The sequence below is a fragment of the Raphanus sativus genome, chromosome 3 (genome assembly GCF_000801105.2).
Source record: "Raphanus sativus cultivar WK10039 chromosome 3, ASM80110v3, whole genome shotgun sequence".
Lineage (NCBI taxonomy): Eukaryota > Viridiplantae > Streptophyta > Magnoliopsida > Brassicales > Brassicaceae > Raphanus > Raphanus sativus.
The window spans coordinates 18,279,990-18,305,261 of NC_079513.1; the positions used below are offsets into that span (position 1 = coordinate 18,279,990).

General features: G+C 34.4%; 6 protein-coding genes, 1 long non-coding RNA gene, 1 other non-coding gene and 1 pseudogene across 9 annotated transcripts; 5 read left to right on the forward strand and 4 right to left on the reverse strand.

The window, feature by feature from the left end:
• Positions 1-2,173, forward strand: part of LOC130510053 (acid phosphatase 1-like) — a 2,476-nt pseudogene extending 303 nt beyond the window's left edge.
• Positions 2,174-4,469: 2,296 nt separating this feature from the next.
• LOC130509742 (protein FRIGIDA-ESSENTIAL 1-like) lies at positions 4,470-6,734 on the forward strand. The gene is made up of 3 exons (XM_057005923.1): positions 4,470-4,788; positions 5,033-6,165; positions 6,257-6,734. Exons 1-3 carry the CDS (start codon positions 4,668-4,670, stop codon positions 6,290-6,292), a joined length of 1,290 nt encoding a protein of 429 aa, XP_056861903.1. The 5' UTR covers positions 4,470-4,667; the 3' UTR covers positions 6,293-6,734.
• A 685-nt stretch (positions 6,735-7,419) lies between these two features.
• Positions 7,420-8,274, forward strand: LOC108844574 (dormancy-associated protein homolog 1). The gene is made up of 3 exons (XM_018617853.2): positions 7,420-7,576; positions 7,706-7,904; positions 8,000-8,274. The coding sequence occupies exons 1-3, from the start codon at positions 7,486-7,488 to the stop codon at positions 8,034-8,036; spliced, it is 327 nt and encodes a 108-aa protein (XP_018473355.2). The 5' UTR covers positions 7,420-7,485; the 3' UTR covers positions 8,037-8,274.
• Positions 8,275-11,562: 3,288 nt separating this feature from the next.
• Positions 11,563-14,019, forward strand: LOC130509129 (uncharacterized). Its single transcript, XR_008943284.1, has 4 exons — positions 11,563-12,301; positions 12,687-12,775; positions 12,902-13,577; positions 13,894-14,019. It is a non-coding gene; the product is annotated as an uncharacterized LOC130509129 (long non-coding RNA).
• TRNAK-UUU (transfer RNA lysine (anticodon UUU)) lies at positions 12,012-12,083 on the reverse strand. The gene has a single exon. It is a non-coding gene; the product is annotated as a tRNA-Lys (tRNA).
• A 147-nt stretch (positions 14,020-14,166) lies between the features above and the next one.
• LOC130509128 (squamosa promoter-binding-like protein 3) lies at positions 14,167-15,116 on the reverse strand. 2 transcript variants are annotated; one of them, XM_057004785.1, is made up of 2 exons: positions 14,644-15,116; positions 14,167-14,483 (listed from the first exon to the last, which is right to left on the reverse strand). In XM_057004785.1, the coding sequence occupies exons 1-2, from the start codon at positions 14,964-14,966 to the stop codon at positions 14,342-14,344; spliced, it is 465 nt and encodes a 154-aa protein (XP_056860765.1). In that variant the 5' UTR covers positions 14,967-15,116; the 3' UTR covers positions 14,167-14,341. The 2 variants fall into 2 exon arrangements, with proteins under 2 accessions (XP_056860765.1, XP_056860766.1); XM_057004786.1 differs by having other exon boundaries at positions 14,167-14,438; positions 14,644-15,083.
• Positions 15,117-18,319: 3,203 nt separating this feature from the next.
• Positions 18,320-20,230, reverse strand: LOC108831130 (F-box/kelch-repeat protein At4g39560-like; the record flags this gene model as incomplete). Its single annotated transcript, XM_057006398.1, has 2 exons — positions 18,320-19,237; positions 19,867-20,230. Coding segments are annotated over 2 exons (1,224 nt in total), but the record flags the coding sequence as incomplete, so codon positions are not given.
• Positions 20,231-20,492: 262 nt separating this feature from the next.
• LOC108847695 (DEAD-box ATP-dependent RNA helicase 21-like) lies at positions 20,493-23,824 on the forward strand. Its single transcript, XM_018621016.2, has 2 exons — positions 20,493-22,521; positions 22,789-23,824. The coding sequence occupies exons 1-2, from the start codon at positions 20,586-20,588 to the stop codon at positions 22,797-22,799; spliced, it is 1,947 nt and encodes a 648-aa protein (XP_018476518.1). The 5' UTR covers positions 20,493-20,585; the 3' UTR covers positions 22,800-23,824.
• Positions 22,930-23,595, reverse strand: LOC108847699 (B3 domain-containing protein At2g33720-like). The gene has a single exon (XM_018621020.2). It carries the CDS (start codon positions 23,593-23,595, stop codon positions 22,930-22,932), a length of 666 nt encoding a protein of 221 aa, XP_018476522.2.
• Positions 23,825-25,272: the final 1,448 nt, after the last annotated feature.

Consider the following 25,272-nt stretch of genomic DNA (forward strand, 5'->3'; position numbering starts at 1 on the left):
TTTAAGATTTCTTGCTATTTTAATTGCATTATTTTTTTCTATCATACCTATTGATATGTTTCTTGTGGAGTTAGGTCTGAGCCGTACAACTCGAAGAAATTCAATGAATGGGTTGTACAAGGTGCAGCTCCAGGTTTTGATGCGAGCTTGAAACTGTACAAAGGTCTCAAGAACTTGGTTTCACTATCATTCTGCTAACTGGCCGAGACGAAGCCCAGAGGAGTATTACCGAGAAAAATCTCCGGGACGCCGGTTATTCTGGTTGGGAACATCTTCTCCTGAGGTATAAGTTATACCAAAATATTTCTCTTTTTTGATCCAAAAAAAAAAAAAAACAAAAATATTTCTCTTTGAAAACTAGGTCCATGACTTTCCTATATATAACGGTAAATTTTCAAATCAATCAACACTGTCATTACCAGACAAAATCTATGTGTTGATCGATCTTGGACTCATGTCGTAATATAACATCTAAAACAAAAAGAGAACTTGGGTCACTATTGATTTTTTTGCTAAAAGGGTCACTATTGATTTGAAAATTATATGTTAGGAAGAGTAAAGCTTACTACTTTTTCAAAAAAAAAGGAGTAAAGCTTACTACTATAAACAATACTTGGCTGTTAAAAAAGAGTACAAGGGGTTTTAAAATCTCTACAAGTATAAAAAAAAATGTTTACCACCGCGTAGACTTAGGAAACAGGTCTCATGAGGAAAACAACTAATCATTCATTCTGTTCCTATAATGATTCTGTTCCTAAAATGATAAATTTTCTATATTTATTTTTTGTTGTAAAATATTTTTTCAAAATATTTAAAATACGTTTAGTAATTAATATTAATAAGTTGTAAATTTATAAAAATGAATTTGTTAAAATTATTTAAATTAGTTAAATATTATTTTGATAATTATTAGAAAATGTTTAGTAAAAGTAAAATAACTTTAAGGTAAAATATGGGTAAATTCTATCAGATGAGAATATAATTTGAAAACTAAACCATATTTTATTTTTTTGAAAACTACACTTATTTATAAGTGAAGTGACTAGATTAACCTAATTAAGAGTAATAATTTCAGTACTTTAATAAAAAGTTAATGAAAATGGAAAAAATAAATATAAATGATTGCTACTATTTTATTTTAATTTATTACCTTTTTAATCGATGTATTTTTTGTTATATCTGAGTAAAAAAGACACAATCTCGTTGATACGTAATTTTGGAGTTTGATGATTTTTTTGTTATAATTTACTCCTAAATACATTGTATGATCATCGCAGTTTTCATATTCCATCAAAAGTAAGAGTTACTCTTCTAAATCTCTCAAAACTCAAATAATATATTATTGTATATTCTAAAACGTTTAATAAAAAATACGATAAAAGTTTCGTGAATAATCTTTATAAAAGATATGTTTTAGAAATAAAGCTATAAATATTTCAATATTCGTAGAATTATCTCAAAATAATTATAATACAAATATTTTGAGTATATATTATTAAAAAAATAAAAATTTAAATACGGACAAAAAAGTCGTATAACATATAAATAAGTGTAGTTTGCAAAATATTGTTATGACAGTGTATTTTTCAAATTTTCAATCTTAAATAGAGTAGTTTACAAATTATTCCTAAATTTAATTGTAAACATTCATTATATTCTCAATATACTGAATATTCAAAAAAATATTCTTTTCTTTTAGGAACAGATATAGTAATGGATTTTTTTAATGTGATTAATGTAGAGGTCACGAAGATCAAGGTAAAGAAGCTGTAAAGTACAAATCAGAGCAGCGATCAATAATGGTTAAGAAAGGCTACAAACTCCATGGTAATACTGGTGATCAATGGAGCGACCTGCAAGGCTTTGCTATAGCTGATCGTTCTTTCAAAGTCCCAAATCCAATATACTATATTGCTTGATCATCGGCTTCTGCATGAAAATTTTATAATTTATGTCAGGATAAAAACTTACGAAAGAACTTCGTGATTGGCAGCAAAATAACCAGCCTTAAATGAGCCACGTTCTGCTTTTAATGGCTTATGTTTTCAATGCTTTATCTTCTTTAGAATATCTTCCAAGTTTCGATATATTTGAGACTTTATCAGATGTGAAAACTTTAATACTTCCTCTGTTTTATTATAATTGTCACTTAAAGTTTTTTACATATGAATTTTTTTAAATGATTAAGTTTCTGTTTTATTTTTATTTAATACATATTTTTTTTTTGCAAAAGAAAGGATATAAAATAACACTTATAATGAAGGGAAATTGCCAAAAATAAAACCATTCTTAATGTGAAATGGATGATGTATGTGGGATAACTAGAATAAAAATATTTATATTTCAATTTGAAAGAATATCTAACTTTGTCTACTCATAAAATGAAATAACTGGACCAATACAAACTCTTATATCCAAATTAAAATTTTAGATAGAATAATAATATAATATTATTTAGAAAAATATTTAATTATTTTACCATATAAATAATGAAACTCAAAAATATTAATACATGAAAATAAAGTTTTAATCAATTGTTACAATTTCTTTACTTATAAAAAATTATATTTCTGCATAAGATTTCAAAATATTATTGCTATAATTTATTTATGTATCTTTGAATTGATCATCACTTTAATTTATTTTCCATTTGATTCTCAGATCAACATATTGTATACTAAATTACTAGTTGTCCAGCCCGCGTACGCGGGCACAATGATTTTGAGAATATTTGACGTGCATTTTTGTTTTGAAGAACATAATGATAAATTTTTTATCATGTACTCGAAAAAGTATACAATGTTAAGAAACCAAGCAATGATTAATTGTACATAGAGTTGTTTATAAATTACAAAGTATTTTGAAGTCATCTGCTGGAGTTAGTTGGTCTATAGAAACAAAAGTATCGCTTCATTTTTCTTGAAAAAAGTATTGTTTTATTCTTATAAAAATAAATATTATTTTCTATGGAAAGATAAATGCAAAGCCATAAAAGTACCACAAAAACATCCAACACGAGATCCATTGATATGAACGATTTAATGTTTGAGCATTAGCAAAAGCTTGGAGTTTTCTACCAATCGTATCAACTGTAGTGTCATAGGATTTCAAAGATAATAAATTTAATAATTAAATGATTAAAAGAGGTAAATGATCTACCAACATTATAAGTAAATCAACGAAAGCGATAGAAACTGCAGAAACCACATATTTTTTTTCTATTTTATCTCCAGTAGTTCTTGGACTTGATGTCTTCCTGAATGATGAAAAGCTGCACATTATACTACATTAGACAAAACTGCAAAGAATAAACTAATAGTAAATTAGTAAAATGTTTCTCAGAAAAAGTAAATTAGTAAAATTTCTTCTAACAGTATGGAAGGTTCTGTTACCACAAAACATTAGTATCAAACCGTCAGAAAAACCAATCTATTTAAAAAGAACTAAAGTATAATTCACAAGTGTAAAATAGCTTATAAAAAAAGCAACACCCTCAGACACCTTTCCTTCGTATATTTGTATCAAATATTCATCAATGGATGCATGTATCCTTGTTCCCTACAATTGAAAAAGTTAGATAATCATACATAAACTAAAAATAGAAATCATCAAAATAGTATTGTACTTTACTCACAGTTGAATCTTCAAGAACCATCTCAATGGAGACAACTTTTTTGATCTTCACATCTTCCACAATTTCATAACCTGCACCTTCAATTTATAAATATTGTTCCATGGTTTAATATCATCAATAAACATTAAAGCAAATGCCTTCTTACGTATAGGACATGTTTTGCACCAAGTAAGAAGGTGATTATTTAGATATTAAAAAGAAGCTTTGGAGGACGTGAGACTTACTTACGCATATATATACAAGCTTGGTTAAGCGGTTTGTTTTATCCAGGAAGATAAGTCCAATGAAAATTAGGATAATTATAACCAATAAAGATAGAAACAAACGTATGTTGAGATCAACCAAATCATATAATCATATAATCAAATTATATAGAAAATTTTGCCACGCCTTTATAAATTTAATAATTAAATAATAATAACAAAGAGTATATATAAATTATTCATTAAGGGTAGTATAGATATTAACCACTCTAACTTTTAACGTGAGAGCTCCGTTGCGAAAATTTACTTCCCAAATAATAGTATAGATACATAAATTCACTAAAATACATTTACAAATTTAAGACAACAACAAAACTAATCTAAACTAAATAAAAAATTAATCAAAATTTTAATTGGTTAGAACAAAAATACATTATGGTTAAATTGGAGAGGATGTAATCCAATAAATCCAAATAATAATAGTTAAAATGATTTTATATTATTTATCTAATTTCATATATATATAAAAAATTATGTATAATAAGTCATACATATAAATTTCAAAATAAAATATCGATTAATTATTATAATATATTTGAGGATCACTAGTAATTAACACAGATAAGATAAGAGAACCTCGTATGGGCTTTTAGATTTTGGGAAGGCCCATAAAATAAAAAACAGTAAGGTATTTGTATCGCCGATTTTGTCTCCCGATATCAAACACGTATCCCTCGACTCGCCTGAGAGCTTGTTTCCCCTCCCCACCCCCGATCACGCACGCCGCAGCAACGCTCGCCCGGTAAACGTGCTACTCAAAAACCTACGAGATGTCTGATTCCGATATGGACATTGACGACGACGTCGTCCCAGTACAGGTTCAGCATACGATTGCCGGAGACTCTGGATTGCTGCTCGCTAAACCACTCGAAGCTTCCGTTTCACAGAACGGTTAGTAGTGTTTATCCTCTCGTGATTGTTTCACACGTCGTTGTCGTCGATTTCGTGTAGTTCAAAGTTCATGAAAAATTGAAATTGAGGTGACTCTGTTTTTGAGGATGAATTGGTGTTGAAGGAGAGAGAATCTACACGCATATCATTCTTGTGCTTAATTAACGATTTGTAATTGATTTTTTTTTTTAATGTTTTGGGAATATGATTTTTTTGGGATTATATTCTTTGGTGAATCCATCAGGTGGTCAGAGAGTTTTCCCTTTCACGAACGAGAGGCCTTCACTGGGGAACATTGGAAGAGGGAGTCTACAAAACGGTGGTGCTGTTTTCAGAGAGAACAGGCCTGTATTTGCTAATAGTATCAGTTCCTCCTTCCCAGTGAGAAGCAGCTTTGTTCAAGAACATGGATCTTCTTCTATCACTTCTTATAGACAAACAGACGTGGGATCTTCTGGACCAGCCTGGACAGGATCATTGTTCAGTTCTGCTCCTATGAATCAGTATGATGCTTCTAACTTGGGGAGTTTTGAAAACAGGAGTGATATAAATGGTTCTGGATCACTACCGATGGTGCAAGCCGTATCTGTTTCATCCGTTCAAGACCACAGGACTAGCAACCAGAAGAAGGTTTCTTCAAATGATTGGGAACCTTCTGAACCTTTTCGACCATCTTTCACGATTCCACCTTATATACTTCCCTCGTCTGATGCCCTCTACGATCCTTTCCCGGATTTAGAGATTCCACAAGACAGATCTCTTACTGCTCCATCGTCAAGTAAAGGGAGAGATGCGGAGAGAAAAGCTGGCCAGGAGAAAGATGGTGATTCTGGTAGTGGTCGCCAAGCACGGGATTGCAATGACGATGATAAAAACAGCTCATGCAGTCAAACTCAATACCAAGAAACTGTAACGAGGAAGAATATGGAAGCAGTGGAAGGGGTGGCCACTTCTGTTGTTGATCAAAATGATGAAACAACACCAAGCAAAGAAGTTTCTTCTTCAGCGGCAGCAGAGAATAGAGCTGTTGTTTTAAAACGAAGCAGACCTTCAGGGCACGGATCTTGGCGTAGAAGTGACGGCTCTTCACATCAAAAGTTGTTGAAATCAGATGAGAGAGATGGTGAAGTGAGGTCAGACGCAGGGACCAAAGCAATGAGACAGTTCCGGACTGCAGTTGTGGAAACCATCAAAGACATGGTGAAACCTTTGTGGCGTGAGGGCCGTCTTACCAAAGAAGTGCATAACATGGTAGTTAAAAGAGCTTCTGAAAAGATAGTCAGCGCTGCTGTCCAGTCCCATCAGGTGCCGACTGACTCAGCATCCGTTGATCAGTATCTTAGTATGTCTGCTACCAAGATTGTGAAGCTTGTGGAGGTGAATCTCTTTCTTATACACTTCAAGCAGGTAAAAAACTTAAAGTAGTAGAGTCTTGCATTAGTCTGACAGTACCTCTGTTCATTTGCAGGGATATGTTGAAAAGTATGGTAAACCTAAGCCCTAAGGTATCATCAAATCAAACGCCACCTTACGTGGTGGCATGAGGGCAAACTAATGAACGATATTCTTGTAAATTATGTCATCCTTCTTTTTCTTAGTTAGGACTTTGGCAGCTAATTTCTTGGATCTCTTTTCTTTCCTTTACCAATAGAGGAAGAGGGTTGGAACTGGAGATGTGTATACATTTGTAGAACTCATCAAAGCTCTTGGTTAATGCTTAGAAACAGCGCATTACCGTAGAAAGATAATGGGTTATTTTCATTGATTATAGCCTTATAGAGATGGGCTTATATATTATATAGTTATTAGTGATGTTGAGGTACGGTGTTGATTATCTTTGTGGGCCTCTGTTCATTTTCATTCCACATCTACGCATCTCTCCGTTATCGTTTATATAGTACTTTTCACATTTGCTGTTCCCTAGAATACTTTTCCACAAAGCCTTAGAATACTTTGGTCCAAGGGTCCTACTTCATGACTCATTCGTTCTTATCCATATCTCCATCTCTGTCCATTTGTCGCATTTTTATATATTTCCAGTCCTATCTCATTGCTCACTCCCGTCATTTACAACGTTAGTGTTTTAAGTTAAGGTTGTATACGTTTTATGGACTACACAATTTTAAATAGAATCCGAGACCCTAATTCCAAGGATAGTGTGTGTTTAATTCTAGATTTGACGCACTGGAAAGTTACAATTTGCAAACAAACAAATCCTTAGAGAAGTATATGCTACTACTGCAAAAGCTACTTTACTAGGAAAAAATGGGTTAAAAGTGCTGAAGTAGTAAGAAAAATATTATTTGGTTTAATTAATTAGATAAGGACATGAATGAGAATTAGTTGGTAAAACAAAAGAGCTGAAAGAACTTATGCAAGAAATAGGAAAGGGAAAATAAGATTTGAGAAATTGCAAATCCATTGCCTTGGGTGGTATATTGAAAATTAATATGTTATTAGTACTTAGGTTAACATTATTTTGTTCAGACAATATGGTCTTGCTAAATAAAGTCTACTTTATGCAAATACAAAAAATCTTTTGATATTTGTCCAGTGAATTGCCAATTATTATTATTTTTTCTGTAGATATTTTATGGGGTGAAAATTAAGATATTTCTCTATAAATGAGATGAAGAAGCCTCACTCTGCACATCACACTTGACATCCTTCACTACTAATCAACAAAAGAAAAACAAGATGTGGGATGAAACTGTAGCTGGACCTAAGCCGGAGCATGGCCTTGGCCGCCTCCGCAACAAGATCAACGCCCAACCCATTGACATCAAAGGTATACAAATATATTCATGCCTGCATATGTATGCTTTTGGTAATTAACCAGTCAGTTCTGAACCTTTGTATGCAGTCTTTTGCATATATATATTATTTAATTAAAAGTTAATTATGTGATCATGAAAAGGTGTAGGAGAAGGGAGCAGCAGCAAGGCTCCGCCTGCGGTGGCTGGGAGTCCTGGAACTCCAACGACGCCAGGATCGGCACGTAAAGAGAACGTGTGGAGGAGTGTGTTTCATCCAGGAAGTAACATCGCCACCAGAGGAATGGGCACTAACCTTTTCGACAAGCCCTCTCACCCAAACGCTCCCACCGTCTACGACTGGTACAATAACTTTGTTATAAATATCTAGAGTTTTGTTGTCGTTGCCCGGACAGTTCAGATCAGATCTAAGATGTCTTAACCGTTGTGCTTCGCAGGTTGTACAGCGACGATACTAGGAGCCAGCACCGTTGAGCCGAGACCGAGAGGGAGGAGTGACATGCCGGTGATGTAGTATATCCTGTTTCCATTAGCCACGTGTTTATTTTCAGTTTATGGCTGCATTCGCAACCTTTTTTTCTTTGTTTGTTGTTGTTAGTGACCGTTTGATTTCCACCATCTGGGTTGGTTTTTAACGGTGGTAATGCGTCCTCTTGTCTCTTTTAATGTTTCTACTGTTTCATAATAGATATATTTAACTTTTAGCTTCGAATGATTCAACTAAAAGATGAAATATAACTCAACTATGGTTAACTAGTGGGTCTCATATCATTATTATACCGAAAAAGTTTAATCATAGTTAGTGTGACAATCAATTTCGATAGTGATTAATCTAATCTATTAAAACTGAAGTACAAAGTCTAATATTTACCAACTTATGCCACTGAATTTAAAAATATTATTATTTTCTTCATTAAATGCATTTTTGTAATTGTTTAGTATAACATTAATCTTAACAAGATTTTCCTTAAAAGTAGTCAATCGATTAAGAAAAGATCCAGTAAATAACTACATTTAATAGTTTTAACCATATTTGAACTACCATAATTTACAGGAGATATCGATGTAGGCATAGTTCTTTTAAAGAAATCTCCCTTTCTTGAAAAAAAAAATCGAACAGTCACTGTGGTGTAAAATTTTATAGATATTGAATATATGTTTTGGACCATATTATGTGTTGGAATCTCAAATGAAATTTTATCAGATTTCTAATATCTATCTACATTATTAAAACTGAATTACAAATTAAATTTATTTGAAACACATAGATAACAATTTTAAATGATATTTGTTTGAAAACTTTAATAGTAATTTTTTTTTTTAAAAATAGGTTTGTTTAGAAACATAAATAACAATTTTTAAAAAGTTTGTTTGCAAACATTAGTAGCAGTAATAAAAATGATATAATGTTAGTTTGGAAACATAGATAGCAGTATATTAAAAAAATGAATTTATTTATGTTATAAAGAAAAATTAGAAATCTATTATATTATGAGAAACTATCTATTTATGTCAATTTTAAAATATATGAAAACGAACTAATCTAATTATCCAAAATATCATTTGTCTCAAATAATCATAAAACAAAATATAAACTTTAGATATAAAATTTCAAATCAAAATCTAATCTATTAAAACTGAAGTACAATTAGAAAATAATCCTTACTTCAGTCTAATATATACCAACTTATGCACTGAATTTAAAACTATTATTATTTTCTTCATTAAATGTATTTTTGTAATTGTTTAGTATAACATTAATCTTAACAATATTTTCCTTAAAAGTAGTCAATCGATTAAGAAAAGATCCAGTAAATAACTACATTAATAGTTTTAACCATATTTGAACTACCATAATTTACAGGAGATATCGATGTAGGCATAGTTCTTTTTTTAAAGAAATCTCCCTTTCTGGAAAAAAAAAAATCGAACAGTCACTGTGGTGTAAAATTTATAGATATTGAATATGTTTTGGACCATATTATGTGTTGGAATCTCAAATGAAATTTATCAGATTTCTAATATCTATCTACATTATTAAAACTGAATTACAAATTAAATTTATTTGAAAACATAGATAACAATTTTAAAATGATATTTGTTTGAAACTTTAATAGTATTTTTAAAAAAAAAATAGGTTTGTTTAGAAACATAAATAACAATTTAAAAAAAGTTTGTTTGCAAACATTAGTAGCAGTATAAAATGATATATGTTAGTTTGGAAACATAGATAGCAGTATTTTTCTTATATGTATATTGTGAATCAATTTTTTGATATAAATCAACTTTAAATTATTATTTTGATTTGAAATTTATATCTAAAGTTTATATTTTGTTTTATGATTATTTGAGACAAATGATATTTTGGATAATTAGATTGGTTCGTTTTCGTATATTTTAAAGTTGACATAATAAATAGTTTCTCATAATATAATAGATTTTCTCATATAATATTCAAAAAATTATTTTTACTAAAATATTTCCCAATAACCATTATTAAAAATGTTTTCAATATATATAAGAAAAATACAATACAAAGTCCAATTTTATACCAACTTAATTATAATTTTATATTTCACATTAAACTTTATAATATAATATATGTGATTATTTATATGATAGTATATGTAAATAATATTAATTATATGTTTGCTTGGTTTTAAAGAAAAATAGATTGTGAATTATGAGTGTGCGTTCTGGTGCCCATTCGGGTTCGGTTTTGGTCTGTTTGGATTTTGGGTTTTAGGTTTTCGGAGTCAAAGATTTTAGTACCATTCAGATATTTCTAAATTTTGGTTCGGATTCGATTCAGATATTTGTGGGTTCGTTCGATGTTCGGATAACCTATTTAAATTATTTTTTAAAATTCATTATATACTTTTAATTTCTCATAATCTATAAAAAATAATATATTACATATAAATTTGAATAACATATGTCAAAATACCTAAACTTAAAATATAAATTGGTTTGATTTAAATATTTAGATAGATAATCAATAATTATTTTTGAGTAATTTTGGTGTTTTGAGTATTCTTTAAATATTTTAGATATTTAGATTTGACTATTTAAATATATTTCAATTATTTAAACCAATTTAAAAGTACCATATATATTCTAGATGTTTTATACATTAAATCTAAAAATAATATATATATATATATATATATATAAGCATATAAATCTATTTCAAACATATTTGGATATCTGAAATACTTTGATTCAGATTGGATTCTGTTTTAGTTCTCTAAATACCGACATTTTGAATAATTTGGGTATTTAATTAATTTTGGTTCCGGTTCGGTACTTCTTTTTGGATCGGTTCGATTTTTTGGATTCGGGTTTTTTGCCTAACTCTATTATTAACATTAAAGACAAACAGCAACAAATTTTATAACAAAATAACACCCGCACGGGCGTGCGGGTCAAAATCTAGTTATTGTTTATAACTGGTCAATCAATAATTTAGGCAAAAAAAAAACTTGTCAATCAATGAGGTTAAGAAGATTCAAACCGTATACATACACACTCCATCTATATGTGAATGTTAATGAGATATAACAAAATGATGTGGGTATCTACCATGAACTCATTTATAGAAAACCTAATTAAACATATGGTTAGATGAATGAACAAGCAATTATGATAGTGCTTGCATGACTGTGTAGTGGACATTAAATATATATTGTATATGGTATGGGAAAAATAACACTTATAAGAATCAAATTTAACATTTTATTCAAAAAAAAAAGTAACACTTATAAAATAGTACTCGGTGAAATGTTGATGCCTTGGCTTTGATGCAAATCATTGGCACTGCAGATTTCGGCTCTTCACGTCCGTAGTAACGATCTCAATCCCAATGAAACTTTGCGATACTCTTGAGCTTCATATTTTGCTCAGAACTCACAAGTCACAACATAACAGTATATCATCACTAAGAGGATAATTAAGAAGATTCGTAATGAACACGCTGTGAATGTTTCGTAATGAACACGATCATAAGCATATCCAATCAGGATTCATAACTTCCTCCTGAAGTTTAGTTAGCAAAATGATTTGGCATCACTTCATCTTGTGAAATTATGAAATGATACCATATCTTGCTGAACATATAAACCAAAACTACGATAACATCTTTTACTCATATATATGAGTTCTAGGCGGTTCAACAAATTGAATTTATATTCATGCTCATATATAAATATATAATCCTAAAGTTTAAGGTTGTGTACGAATATCGAAAAAATAATATAAATACATATTGCTGCTTAAAGTGTTTTTGCACCATGTTTGATGTGTTATCATCCCGAGTGGCTAAGTTGTAACATCCAGGATTCAAAGTATAATCTACTTTGTGTTCGAGCGAAGAAATAATATCCTACTTGTAAATAATTATGCACTTTTCTGTACTAAAAAGGTCTATTTCGCAAGGGAAAAAAAACAAGACGCCGTCTGTGGGGATCGAACCCACGGCCACGGGATTAAAAGTCACGCGCTCTACCACTGAGCTAAGACGGCTCTGTGTATCTATGGTTGTCGTTATTAATAAACAACTTGATTCTGTTTCTTTAATGAAATTCAAGAGAAGGCTTCTTTTTGGTCGGTGGCGTGGTGGGAAAGAAAGAGGAGGAAGACGACGATGGGAGAGGGTTTAGGGTTTTACAAGGAATACGTCGCCGGAAAGATGGCTTTGTCTCGCCACAGTCGCCGTCGGCCACCCTTTCGATACCATCAAGGTACTCAATTCTCAATCCCAGTTTCGACTTTGTGACTTTGTTTTTACTTCTTCACAACTGTATATATTACCAAGTGGGGTTATGTGTGTTTCAATTCAAAGTAGTATGCATCGATATATATATATATATCTATATATATGTCACTTGTGTGTTGATTGTTACATATATATATATATTGTTTTTTTGATAATAAGAACATCTCGTGTTGGCTGTACTTGGCTCATAACCCAAGCTCAATGAGCATTCTTCTATACTTGGGTTTGTTGCTTATGAGCTTTGAGGGTATAAAAATCATTTCTTTAGCATCACTCATGTTCTTTTATTTCCCTTTTAAGAGGTGAAGCTTGTTCTTTAGGGCTGGCGTGTCTTTTGTTTCTTCTTTCAGGTAAAACTTCAGAAACATAACACAGATGTGCAAGGGCTCAGATACAAAAACGGTCTGCATTGTGCTTCAAGAATCCTGAATCTGAAGGAGTATGTTTCTCTCTGCACTATTCTCATCTCTTTCCTTCTTCACTTTAGCACCTAGCAAACATATCGAAAGACTGTATTTTTTCAGTGTCGATGGGAACTTACAAGATCCACTGTAATCACATTTAGGTCAAAGGACTCTATAGAGGAGCAGCAACATTAGTAGTTTTTTGGAATGGCCTTTGAAAGTTCATTGATGTTCGGAATATACTCCCAGGCTAAGCTCTTCCTGCGGGTATAAATCGCAGACCAGCTGATCTTTTCACTGAATTCTTTTATTTTCTTTTTGCATCTTCCAGATTTTATTTTTTGCATTGTTTTATTAAGGTAACTTGACGAGATGATGGGCCACGGACTAGAAACCATTGTCCCATCTGCTATGTTTGGTGGAGCTGTTATTAGCTTTGTATCATGTCCAACAGAGCTAGTTAATGTGAAACCTCTGTTTTTGTAACATGTTTTAGTTAATATCTTTGATGGTTTCCTTGGGAGTTTTAGGACATTTGTTTTCTACAGTGTAGAATGCAGATCCAAGGCACATATTCTTTACCTCCCCACTTTCTGTAGATACAACAGTCCTCTTTGATTGTCATTGCTAAGAGGGCTATACATCGAATCAAGCATTTAGGTTTGATGGGGATGTCTTTCAGGTAACAGGTATATTTCGCGGTGGTTCAGCAGCATTGTTAGCGGAATATAGTGTGCTGAAAATCCACTCGAGATTAGAGTGTTCTAAGCTGATTACATGGTTACTTTGGTTGACATGGGGATAGTAGTTCTCACCGGTGGTCTTGGAGGCATAGCTGTAAGAATCTCTCTTGTAGTGTTTGCATGAACTCCTGTCATAAAAAAATTGTTGCTATTGGAATCATCTTGCTACTGTTTCTATGATACAGTGCTAGTCAGCTGTTTCCCCTCTTGATATAGCAAAAAAGAAAAAAAAACCATTATCATCGACCAAAAAAGAAAAAGAAAAAAAACCATTATCCAGACTAAGCTACCTAGAAAAACCCTTTGAAAGTGTTGAGATCAGTCTGTAAGCTCTTTTGATTTTTCCTTGTCTCCTTTGAATCTAAACATTCAATGATACTAAATAAAATACTATTTTGGCGCCTATGCAGATTCACAAGAGGGCTGGACTTAAGGGATGCTATGCAGGTTTGCGTCTAACCATATTGAGAGCATTCCCTCCTGCTAATGCAGCATCAATCGTTGCTTGGGAGTTCTTATTGGGAATCAAACCTGACTAAGATTAGTTTTAGAATCTAATATATATTTGATGAGCTTTCTTGTAACAGAATACAGATGTCAAGAATCAAAAGTTTCTCCCACATTATTAATAAAAAAGTTGATTGAATACATTTTCTTACACATGTTCACCTTCAAGCATTTACTTGGTCTCAATGCATTTATTAATGTCTTAGGTTTAGCAGATAGCTTTTGATTGCATACATTATTGAGAAACAGAGAGAGAGAGAGGCACATAAGATTACAAGGAGCTTAATTAAAGAGAGTGACAGAAGAGAGCAAGCAAAGCCTGTTTCATTAACATTCAGAATCACGGCCGTTTTATTCATTTGTGCTCTTCCGCCTTCTCTCATTGTGTCCAGCTAAGCGTCTCCTGCAACTCCGCTTGGCTTCATCAAACTCACGCAGCTCGTGAAACCTTGTAAAACCAAAGTTAAATGTTTCTTTTTCTTGTTTTTGGTGGCTGTCGCAACGAGGTGAAGATATTTGATAAGAGAGAGAGAGAGAGAGAGAGAGAGAGAGAGAGAGAGAGAGAGAGAGAGAGAGAGAGAGAGAGAGAGAGAGAGAGAGAGAGAGAGAGAGAGAGAGAGAGAGAGAGAGAGAGAGAGAGAGAGAGATGTTACCTGCTACATTGTTGGCAGAAGCGTTGGTAACCACCAGAGATCCGAACAGCAGGAGCTTTGGCATGAAACTCGCAGACTTTGTGTCGTTTGTGGTACTGTTTGGCTCTGCTCATATCCGCAGTGCATCGCTCGACCTGACAAGAAACTCCACTACTAGTGCTACTACTTGTAGCTCTGCCTTTCTGCTTCTTCTCTATAGCCTCTTCTTGTTCCTGTTCTCCTCCGTTGTCTTCTTCTTCAAATGTATCCTCGTCTTCTTCCTCTTCCTCACTCATTTCTCTTAAACTCCTCTTTCCGTCTGCGTTGTTTCTTCTCACACTCATCTTCAAAGTATTACTCTCTTTCTCTCGCTCTTTCTCTCACATGAATGATATAACAAGAGGAGAAGATGTGAAAGTAAACGTTGGAAGAGAAGGACCCTCAAAACAGAAGTGGGGAAGGATCTTAAGGTGCTTAAGTTGTTGGACCACAAAATTCACTCATTATTTTTTTATTTGTTTCTCTTCATGTACTAGCATGTTGTGTAAAATAAAGTACGATCAAGCTTTAGTGCTCTATTATTACTGTATTTATTTTTCGACAAAAAAACCCTAGAAAGAGAACGAAAAAAAAACATGGATTCACATTTCTCGAGTGATAAGAAGTTTGTTGTTACGTTGTCTGATTTTACATTTTATAAAACTTAACCTTTACTCATTTAAACATTTATGTATAAGCCACACTTTCTAACTAGTACTAATATTTTAAACACCTTTCTGTAGTAATATTATTTTTGGTATGCATTTTTTTTTTGAAAGAAACCACTAGACCACAGAGAAGTTTATTTATTTATTTATATTTACACGTTACAACCATCCATAATTCAGATTATGTATCTACTATATAATTAGGTGGCATAGTGTAAATACTGTATGTGTACAGAAAATATATGTGTAGAATATGCGCTAATGTTGATTCGAAAGCAAGGTTTAGCAGTTATTAAACTTAAGTTTTACAATGTGAAATGACTTTTTTCAGTGAAGAAGTTGATATTCGAAGTAGAAAACTGACTACACATAGCTCATTGCTTTCTTATGAATCATATTCCATGTCCAATTCCTTTTGATTTAATGTTTCTACAATGAATATTTGATAACTGAAAATAAATGTTTGACCAAAAAAAAGAATGTTTGACCAAAAGATAACTGAAAAATATAACCTGTATATATGAGCTACACATAATTTAAAAAGTCACCTGGATTTATTCGTAAATAGTGTGGTAGCCGACGATTAATTTTCTATTATATCATACTGATGATGCTTGGTGTCGTAAAAGAAACTTGGGTACAAAGGGAGGTTCTTCTGATTTATGGCATAGGGCCACTGCTACATTAAATTTCCAATTTAATTTCGTCTGGTGTAGATGATAATGTCGATAATCAAGTTAGCCTAGGGGCCACGAAACCAGAACTACATATATAAGAATGGTCCAATCTTGAACGTATTCACTTTTCAACTAGTAATATGTAAAATGAAGACATGCTAGCGAAACTGAACGATCAAAACAGCACAAGGCTTTGTTTTGTTTTGGTTTCATGGTTTGTAATCAACCATTGGAGAGAGTTACCATGTACAGAGAGCAATAAACACAAAACAAGTGATTGGAGTACCTTTTTACTACAAAAAAGGAGTACCCTCCTACTAGACAACATTGTACGAAAAAAAAACCTTTCTACTAGACAATATCATCATAGGTTATACATATATAAAGACGAAAGTTGTTCAAAAAAAAAAAAAAAAAACATATATAAAGACGAATTAATCAAGCAACTTGTCTAAATAACCTGGGGGTAAAGTTAAAGTCTGAAATGCATTTCACATGACATGATCTTAACTATGTCCACACAATTCATCTCATTATGAGAAGAAATCTAGATATGAAGATAAAATATAACTGAAATGGTTGTGAAAAAGTAATATTCTGCATGTGGGAAGCCTATCAATTTAATGAAAAATGAGAATAACACTCATAATAATAAGGAAGAAAATATGTTTCTTACTAAGTTTATTTTCTGCTTTCTGGTGTCTTGATTAAATTATTAGGTTGAGACATTTTCGAATATAAGAGATAAAAGGGTCAAAACATTAACGTCGAAAATGGGTAGTAGACAACTCAGCTGTCACACTACTACACATTATTGTACTGCCTGTCAATTTTGATTGCATCTTTTTGTTTAGCATCTCATTCTTCTTCTCTTCTTTTTCCATATATTCTTCCTTATTTAAACTAGTATGATGGATTAGTATGCAGTATTTATGCTACTACTATATAACTCTATTTTTGTAATATCTGTAGAGATAGAACTAACTCTTCAAGTCTGGAGTCTAGTTGGATGATCAGAGTTATCTTATACAGTTTAGGCTAATCAAGTTGACCACAGATTTCTTTTTTGTTTCTTACGTTTACAAGTTTGTAAAACTGTAATCTTCTGCTTTTTTATTGACAAGAAATATGCATGCATGAAGTCTATATTTTATTAAACTAAGCATTCATGTGTAAATAACATTGAACAATGTGATAGAATAAACCACGTGTTGAATAGATTTATAAAATTATGTGCTTCAGTTTTCTTAAAAACTAACTTTTGAAATAGAGTTAAGTTCAAAAAAAAAAAAGAAATAGACAATACATAAGAGAAGTGGCAGGGGAACCTTAACCTCTCCACGTGACAGCAACGATCAACGTTAATTCTGTGTTCTGCGTGGGGCCTTTTGTAGTACAGTACTCATTTATTTCTGCCACCTTTTCAATTTGCTATGAGCTTCAAAGCTTCCTTTCTTCATTGATTCCCGATAAATTTTTGTTCCTCAGGAAATTAATTTACGACGACCTCTTATCCGTAATTTCTCACGAATCTTGTCTAAGAGAAATTTTTGATGAATTTCGACACTTTTTCCTTACGAAATGTTTCGTCGGGAAATATGCAATATATATATATATATATTCTTTTTTAAAAAAGAAAAATTCTTATTAAAATATAATCCAATTAACTAAATAAAAAGTTAAATAAAATTTATAATCGAAAATGATAATTAAATTATTTTTAGAAGCTAGAAATGGCAGGAGTCGAGAACGCGTTGGAGAAACAGCTAGGAAGCAACAATGCTCTCAGCAACGCGAGAGCCATTGCATCAGTTCAACAGATGAAACATGGAAGTGAACGTGGGAGATTCCCCGTGGAAGAACTCTGGAAGTGAAAGTTTCATCTTCCCTTTATAACATTTTCACCTCTAAAAAGATTCTTGTAGAATCAAGAGGTTGCAATTTTAGTCATCTCATCTGCTTTTGTGGCATTAAACATTGCTGCACCATTCATCGTAACACCAAAGAAGAAACAAACTGTCTCGTAGTTCAATGTGGCTGTAACCCCGTTTTCACCACCAAAGGTAAGCAAATTTTCATTCTGAATAATCAAATCATTTATATCGATCCAACCTTCACATTTTACCAAAACAAAAATCATTTATATCCATGTCTTCAATGGTACAAACCTGCTAGCTAGAGAATTGTATTGCGCGATCTGTTAATGTCAGAGCAAACGAAAAACTAACAGCACTAATTCAAGGAACTAGTATAATGTCACATTAATGAAGATTACGTGAAATAGAAGAACAAGAAGAAACACACTTGATAGAGTTAACAGAAACAAAGAGTATCTACCAATTAAGTCTGCTAATAAAAGAGAAAAGTATGTTCAAAGACTAACATTAATAGAAGACAAAATATAGAGGTCAGGGTCCATAGTGAAGACATGATCAATGCACTGGATGTTCCCCCAAATCTGGCCATCATCCTGGCGCAGCCGCCTCTCAAGTGAAATCTCAGCACACCAAACCTGCAACTTGTCCCCGAGGAGCACGCTCCAGAAGATGACAATGTTGCCAGCGGATTTGCTGATTTTGAAGCCCGGAACTAAGCCTAGGAGGCCGTCTGTGTAACCACGCTTGAGCATATGGCAGTTCCACACATCCGCACTCTCCCCAACGAAAAAGATTGTATCTTTGCTAAGGTCAAACTTGAGGAACCCTAGAAGATCTTCCAAACCGTTCACCTTGTACCACTCCATGCTCCCTTTCCTCACCCCACTCAAAGGGTCACACCACTTGATTCTCCCGTCAAAATCACAAGTGAATAACAATCTGTCTATTGCACAACAACAATCCTCTTTTGCGTTTAGAAAGAAATCATTCCACAAACCTTCTTCAGTCCAAAATTTGATAGAAATATTATTATCCGGCGGCCCAACCAGCTTGCCAACTTTACTGTTCATCACCGGATCAGGTATACACACTCTGCTCCAAGTTTGCGTCTTTGGATCGAAAACCTCTGGATTGTTGCCGGAGAATACAGTATCGCAGCCTCCCATGACGTATATCTTACCGTCTAAGACCCCAGCATTGGCTTCACAGCGAGCAAATCTCATGGAAGGGAGCTGGCTCCACGTGTGAGTCCGACAATCCAGAAACGAGACACACGATGTCTTCACAGCTTCTATCTCTCCTCCAATTACATAGATCCCACATCCCATGGAGACATAGGTAGCTCTGCGAGGAGTGTGAGATGTCAATCTAAGTCCCACATTGGATATTAGACAAAGGAAAGTCTAATATATAAAGAGAAGTCCAACTCTAATTAGTACGAGGCCTTTTGGGATGGAAACCAAAAGTAAATCCATGCGGGCTTGTCATTAAGGCCCAAAGTGGACAATATCGTACTAATCGGATAAATAGAGTTGGACACGGGATTTCACAATCCCAACAATTGGTATCAGAGCGGTTTGACAAAGAGATGCAAGAAAGACCAAAATACCCTTAAGTAAGAACGGGTAGAAGAAGAAAGAGAAGGTCTGTTGCAGAAACGTCAGAAGATCATGGAACCTGTGATGTTGTGGGAAAACATTCTCAAAGGAAAAACTCTGTGATTAGGAAACACACAAGAGATGAGTTGTGGTTCTTAGTTTGAGGGGGAGAATGTGAGATGTCAATCTAAGTCCCACATTGGATATTAGACAAAGGAAAGTCTAATATATAAAGAGAAGTCCAACTCTAATTAGTACGAGGCCTTTTGGGATGGAAACCAAAAGTAAATCCATGCGGGCTTGTCATTAAGGCCCAAAGTGGACAATATCGTACTAATGAGATAAAATAGAGTTGGACACGGGATTTCACAATCCCAACAAGGAGATGGGAACGAAGGGATCGGGATCGGGATCAGCCTATTCCATTGTCCTCCTTTTCTGAGGATGAACCATCCCAGAGGGTTTGTGCCAAAATTAGTTCCCAAGCATACATAGATGTAATCTTCCCTCAAACCCATTCGAGATCGGGTCTCGTACATCTCAGCGGAAGACACCAGCGAGCGGATGCTCTTTGAGACCAGACATAAAGCCGCTAGGTCGGTTCTCGACACGCGGGCCAAGCAGTTTAGAACCATGTCATATGGCAAAGACATTAACCTACTACATGATGATGGAGGAGACTCAACCCTTCTCCTCTTCTTCTTTATGCGTAATTGCTCTACCGCGGAGGACATCATCGGCAGTTCAGTTTAGGGTTTAGTAATTTTGTGTTGTGAAAGGTCTTCTTTTATAAAATTGTCTACTAATTTTTATTTACCTTGGAAAAGAAGTATACGAAAAAGGAAAAGTTAATTATTTCCAAAAATAGTAAAGGTAAAATCAACCTGAGAAAATAGTGACTACTTTACAAAGTCCAAGAAAACTATTGGGCCTAAAATCCCCGGTATAATAAATCAAACGAATTAAGAATTCCCAAAAAAAAATATATATATATATCAACTCCAAGAGAAGGGGAGAAGAGGGTTGGTTTGGTTGTTGTATAAACATCTTCTTCAGCAGAGAGAGAGAGAGTAGCTCTGATTCTTATTCTTCACCAGAGAACCGATGAAGCGATCAATAATCGAAGTCATCGGATCGAATTCACTCGATTCCTTCAATGCTAAGAAACCTGTCTTCCTCACCAAATCTCAGCGCGAAGAGTTTGCCCTAAAACGCAGCCAAGATCAAACCGTCGATCGCAGTACAGACCGGGACCTATATCGCGACCTAGATGGAGATAGAGATAGATATAGTGGGAGGAGGGATAGAGATAGGGATCGTGAGCGTAACCGCCGTGAGCGAGACCGGCGAATCCGAGATCGGGAGGAGCGAGAAGAAGAAGAAGAAGCCAAATCTCGCGAAGAGAAGGCGGCGCGTGTTGAGAAGACAATAGCTCGAGAGCGTGAGAAGGCTCTCGAGGCCATCAAAGAGCAGTACCTCGGAGTCGGAGGCAAGAAGAGAGTCATCACAAGACCAAACGCCAAGTCCCGTTTCTCCTTCGACTGGGAAAACACAGAGGACACTTCAAGAGACACCAACGCTCTCTACCAAAACCCTCACGAAGCTCAGCTCCTCTTCGGCCGAGGCTTCCTCGCCGGCATGGACCGCCTCGCGCAGAAAAAACAAGCCACCAAGCACCAGAGAGAGACGAGACCAGAAGATGCGTTTGATTGGAGGGAGAAGAGACTAGAGGAGATGACCGAAAGAGACTGGCGCATCTTTAAAGAAGACTTCGACATCTCTTACAAAGGCTCCAAGATTCCTCCTCCTATGAGGAGCTGGGGAGAGAGCAAGCTAAGCTCCGAGATTCTAAGAGCTGTGGAGAGAGCCGGCTACAAGGAACCTAGGCCGATTCAAATGGCAGCTATACCGCTAGGTCTACAACAGCGTGACGTCATCGGCGTTGCAAAGACTGGTTCGGGAAAGACTCACGCTTTCGTCTTGCCGATGTTAGATTACATATCTAGATTGCCGCCTATGAGCGAGGAGAGTAAAACCGAGGGTCCTTATGCTGTGGTCATGGCGCCTGCTCGTGAGCTTGCTCAGCAGATTGAGAAGGAAACTGTTAGGTTTGCGGATTCTCTAGGGTTTAGGGTGACTTGTTTAGTGGGTGGTCAGTCTATTGAGGAACAGGGGTTGAAGTTAGCACAAGGGTGCGAGATTGTGATTGCTACTCCCGGTCGTTTGATTGATTGCCTCGAGAGACGGCTTGTGGTGCTGAACCAGTGCAACTACGTGGTTCTTGATGAGGCTGATCGGATGATAGACATGGGTTTCGAGCCTCAGGTTGCAGCTGTGTTGGACGCGATGCCTTCTAGTAACTTGAAACCGGATAAGGAAGAAGAAGAGCTTGAGGAGAAGAAGGTTTACAGAACCACGTATATGTTCAGTGCTACAATGCCTCCTGGTGTGGAGCGGCTAGCTAGGAAGTACTTGAGGAACCCTGTTGTTGTCACCATTGGTGGTACTGCAGGAGCAGGAGAGGCCACGGAGGGTTTGATATCGCAGCACGTGATTGTGATGAAAGAATCTGACAAGTTCTTCAGACTGCAGAAACTTCTCGATGAGCTCGGCGATGATAAAACCGCCTTTGTGTTTGTCAACACGAGGATAAAATGCCACTCTATTGCTAAGAATCTGGACAGGGCAGGGTACCGCGTCACGACCTTGCACGGTGGGAAGTCGCAAGAGCAAAGAGAAATCAGCTTGGAAGGGTTCAGAGCAAAGAGGTACAACGTTCTCGTTGCGACGGATGTTGTAGGCCGTGGAATTGATATTCAAGATTTGTCTCATGTCATAAACTATGACATGCCTAAACCTATACAGATGTATACGCATCGTATCGGGCGTACAGGACGTGCTGGGAAAAGCGGTGTTGCTACTACGTTCTTGACTCTTTGTGATACTGATGTGTTTTATGATCTTAAGCAGATACTTGTTCAGAGCAACAGTGCGGTGCCTCCAGAGCTGGCTAGACATGAAGAGTCAAGATCCAAACCAGGTACGGTTCCTGATAGACCCCCTAGACATAGTGACACTGTCTATATAAAATGAGTTGCTAGGCTCTGGATTTGTTCTTGAAGTGATCTCTTGGGTTTTTAGTCGCATGTTGTAGCTTTTACATTTTGTAATTCGACAGTGAAAGGAAGCGGTTGGAAGTGGGATAGTTGAGTTATTTATTTGTTTTTCATCCTAATTTTCTTTCATATACTTCTTTGTTTATGACGCTTTAACTTGAATCAATGCTTTTGTTTATAACTTGCATAAGAAACCAAATGATGCAATAAAGGAGAATATGTTTACGACTCTGACACCAAGGCAACCACCAAAAGCAAACATGAACAACAGAAACAACGAAAACAAAAACAACAACATATGAAAGAAGAATCTAGCAGACCCAGTAAGGTTTCTATGGATCTGCAAGAAGGGGTGCGTAGGATGTTATTGTGACAGACCCTGAGCTAACTCCTGTTGGTGCCTGAGATGGCACCGCAAGAACAGAACCTGAGCTGACTCCAGACGGCGCACGAGAAAGCACGCAGAAATGAAGCTTCGAATCCGAACGATCCCAGTACATTCCAATCTCATCTTTCTTCTTCAAACCCCTCCTGATGACAAAATCAAGAAACCATCCACCGGTGAGAACATAGGATCCACGCTTGGTCAGTTTCGTTAGAAGCATCTGGTGCGTAGACTCAGTATCGTGATCATACACGTCGACTGTTAACCCCGAGCCTTCTTGGACCATCTTTCGGTGACCCTCAGGGAGATATCTCACTAAGTGGCTATCGACGGTTCTGGCATTTAGAAGAAGACGGTTTAGGTGGCTACGATCGCTTATAGTCAGTTTCTTCTTGATGGTCCATGGATCGGTGAAGAGAGTTAACTCTGTCGAGACGCCGTACTTCTCCTCCTCTTCTCTTCCTTCATTCGAGAGAAGCTTAAGCTTCATCAGCGAGGTCTCTTTTTCCTCAGTACATGATATCTTGGCATCATCACTACTCTTAGGCCATGTTGGGTCGTACAAAAACAGAGTCACGGAGCAATCAGTCTCTGACTCTGAAACAGGAGGCATCTCGCTGACAACATTGGGGATCAAGGAAAGTAAGTCCTGAGTTAAATTTTGCGGATCCTGGATCATTTTGGTTCAATTCCTCTGCACCGTGCAAGACTGCAATATAGAGAGCGAGTGACCAAAAAGTCATTTGAAATTATTTAGCTGGATCAAAGCTCTTTTATTTAATAATTGACTTCAATAAATAAATAAATTAAATTAAATGAACGTATAGTTTGCATTTTTTTTTTCATTCTTCTGATAAAACAATATAAACCGAAATAGAGAGATCAAAAATAAAAACTCATAGTTTGCATTTATATATAAATTTTTACCGAATAAATATTTTAAAACGCTAACAAAAAGGCTTTGATTTGCTTTAAGAAAAAAAATTTCCATTTCAGAATCATTATAAAATAGATAATTATATTAATTATCTATTAATTTCAGCCACATGATTTCAATTAATATTTATTTAATAGTTTATATAAGTTGCACAATATTCATTTAAATGGGAAATAGATAATTTTGTGTAATAATATACTTATATATATACAAAATAATATGCAAGATAAAATACAAAATATAGCTCAAAATTACAAATATATATGTGACTAAAAAGTTTATCTAGATTTTCACATTTATAAAACATATCAGAATTAATTAGAAACAATTGATCGAACTATATTAATATTATGTTTCATGATGTCAATTTTAGTAATCATAATGAAACACTGCATACTTTTGAACCCAAAATCATCTGGATATTGTGTGACAAATGATATTTTTCGAAAATGTGTCAAATGACTCTTATTTAGCAATTCTACATATATTATCATGTTATTTGCGTATAAATGTATTTAATGTCTAAAATAAAAAGTTACAATAACAATAACTTTGTTATTTGCACAAAGTTAATAATATAACGCCGATAATAATATAACTAACCTGCACTACTCGATATACAATATGAAGCTTAGAGAAACGATCTGAAAAAGTAGTTAAGAATTTTTTTTTGTTTGTAGAATTGTTTTTTCATGGTATGTTTATTTATACTGTGATCTTTATGACATACTTCATTTATTATAGTACTCATGTTACAGAATTTCCATATTCATATTCCGAAAATAATTTACTATATTTCCTCAGTTTAAGATTCGTTGACTACTTTTGTTATACCGATTTAACATGTCGTTGAATTCAAATTGAATTACCATATTATTCAATAATCAATTATTAATTTAACTCGGAATGAGACAGACTGTTCCGATTTGATGAATACGATCAATAATTTGGTTGACTGGTTGATATTAATTTTAGAGCTAGTTTATTTTTGTCTAATGGCATAAAGTTTCAAGTTTTCAATTCTATCCATACTTCTATGAAGCAAAAATGTTTGTGCAGGTTCCTTGCAAAGGAAACATAAATACAAAAGCGTCATTTTCACATGTTGATCATACCAATTGTAATAGAAATAGTTCTTGGAACAACCTTGTTATCAGACAAAACTTGATTTCTTTGTATAAGTAGTTGACAAAAAACAAGTTTATAGGATTTGATGTCATATAGGCTGCAATCATATTGTATATTTGGATTATGGGCTTAAAGAGATATGTGAGCTTCGATTCAAAGCCTTTAAATCATTAAAGTGAAAAATTGTTACTAAAAATGTTTTATATATTATTTGGAAATATATAT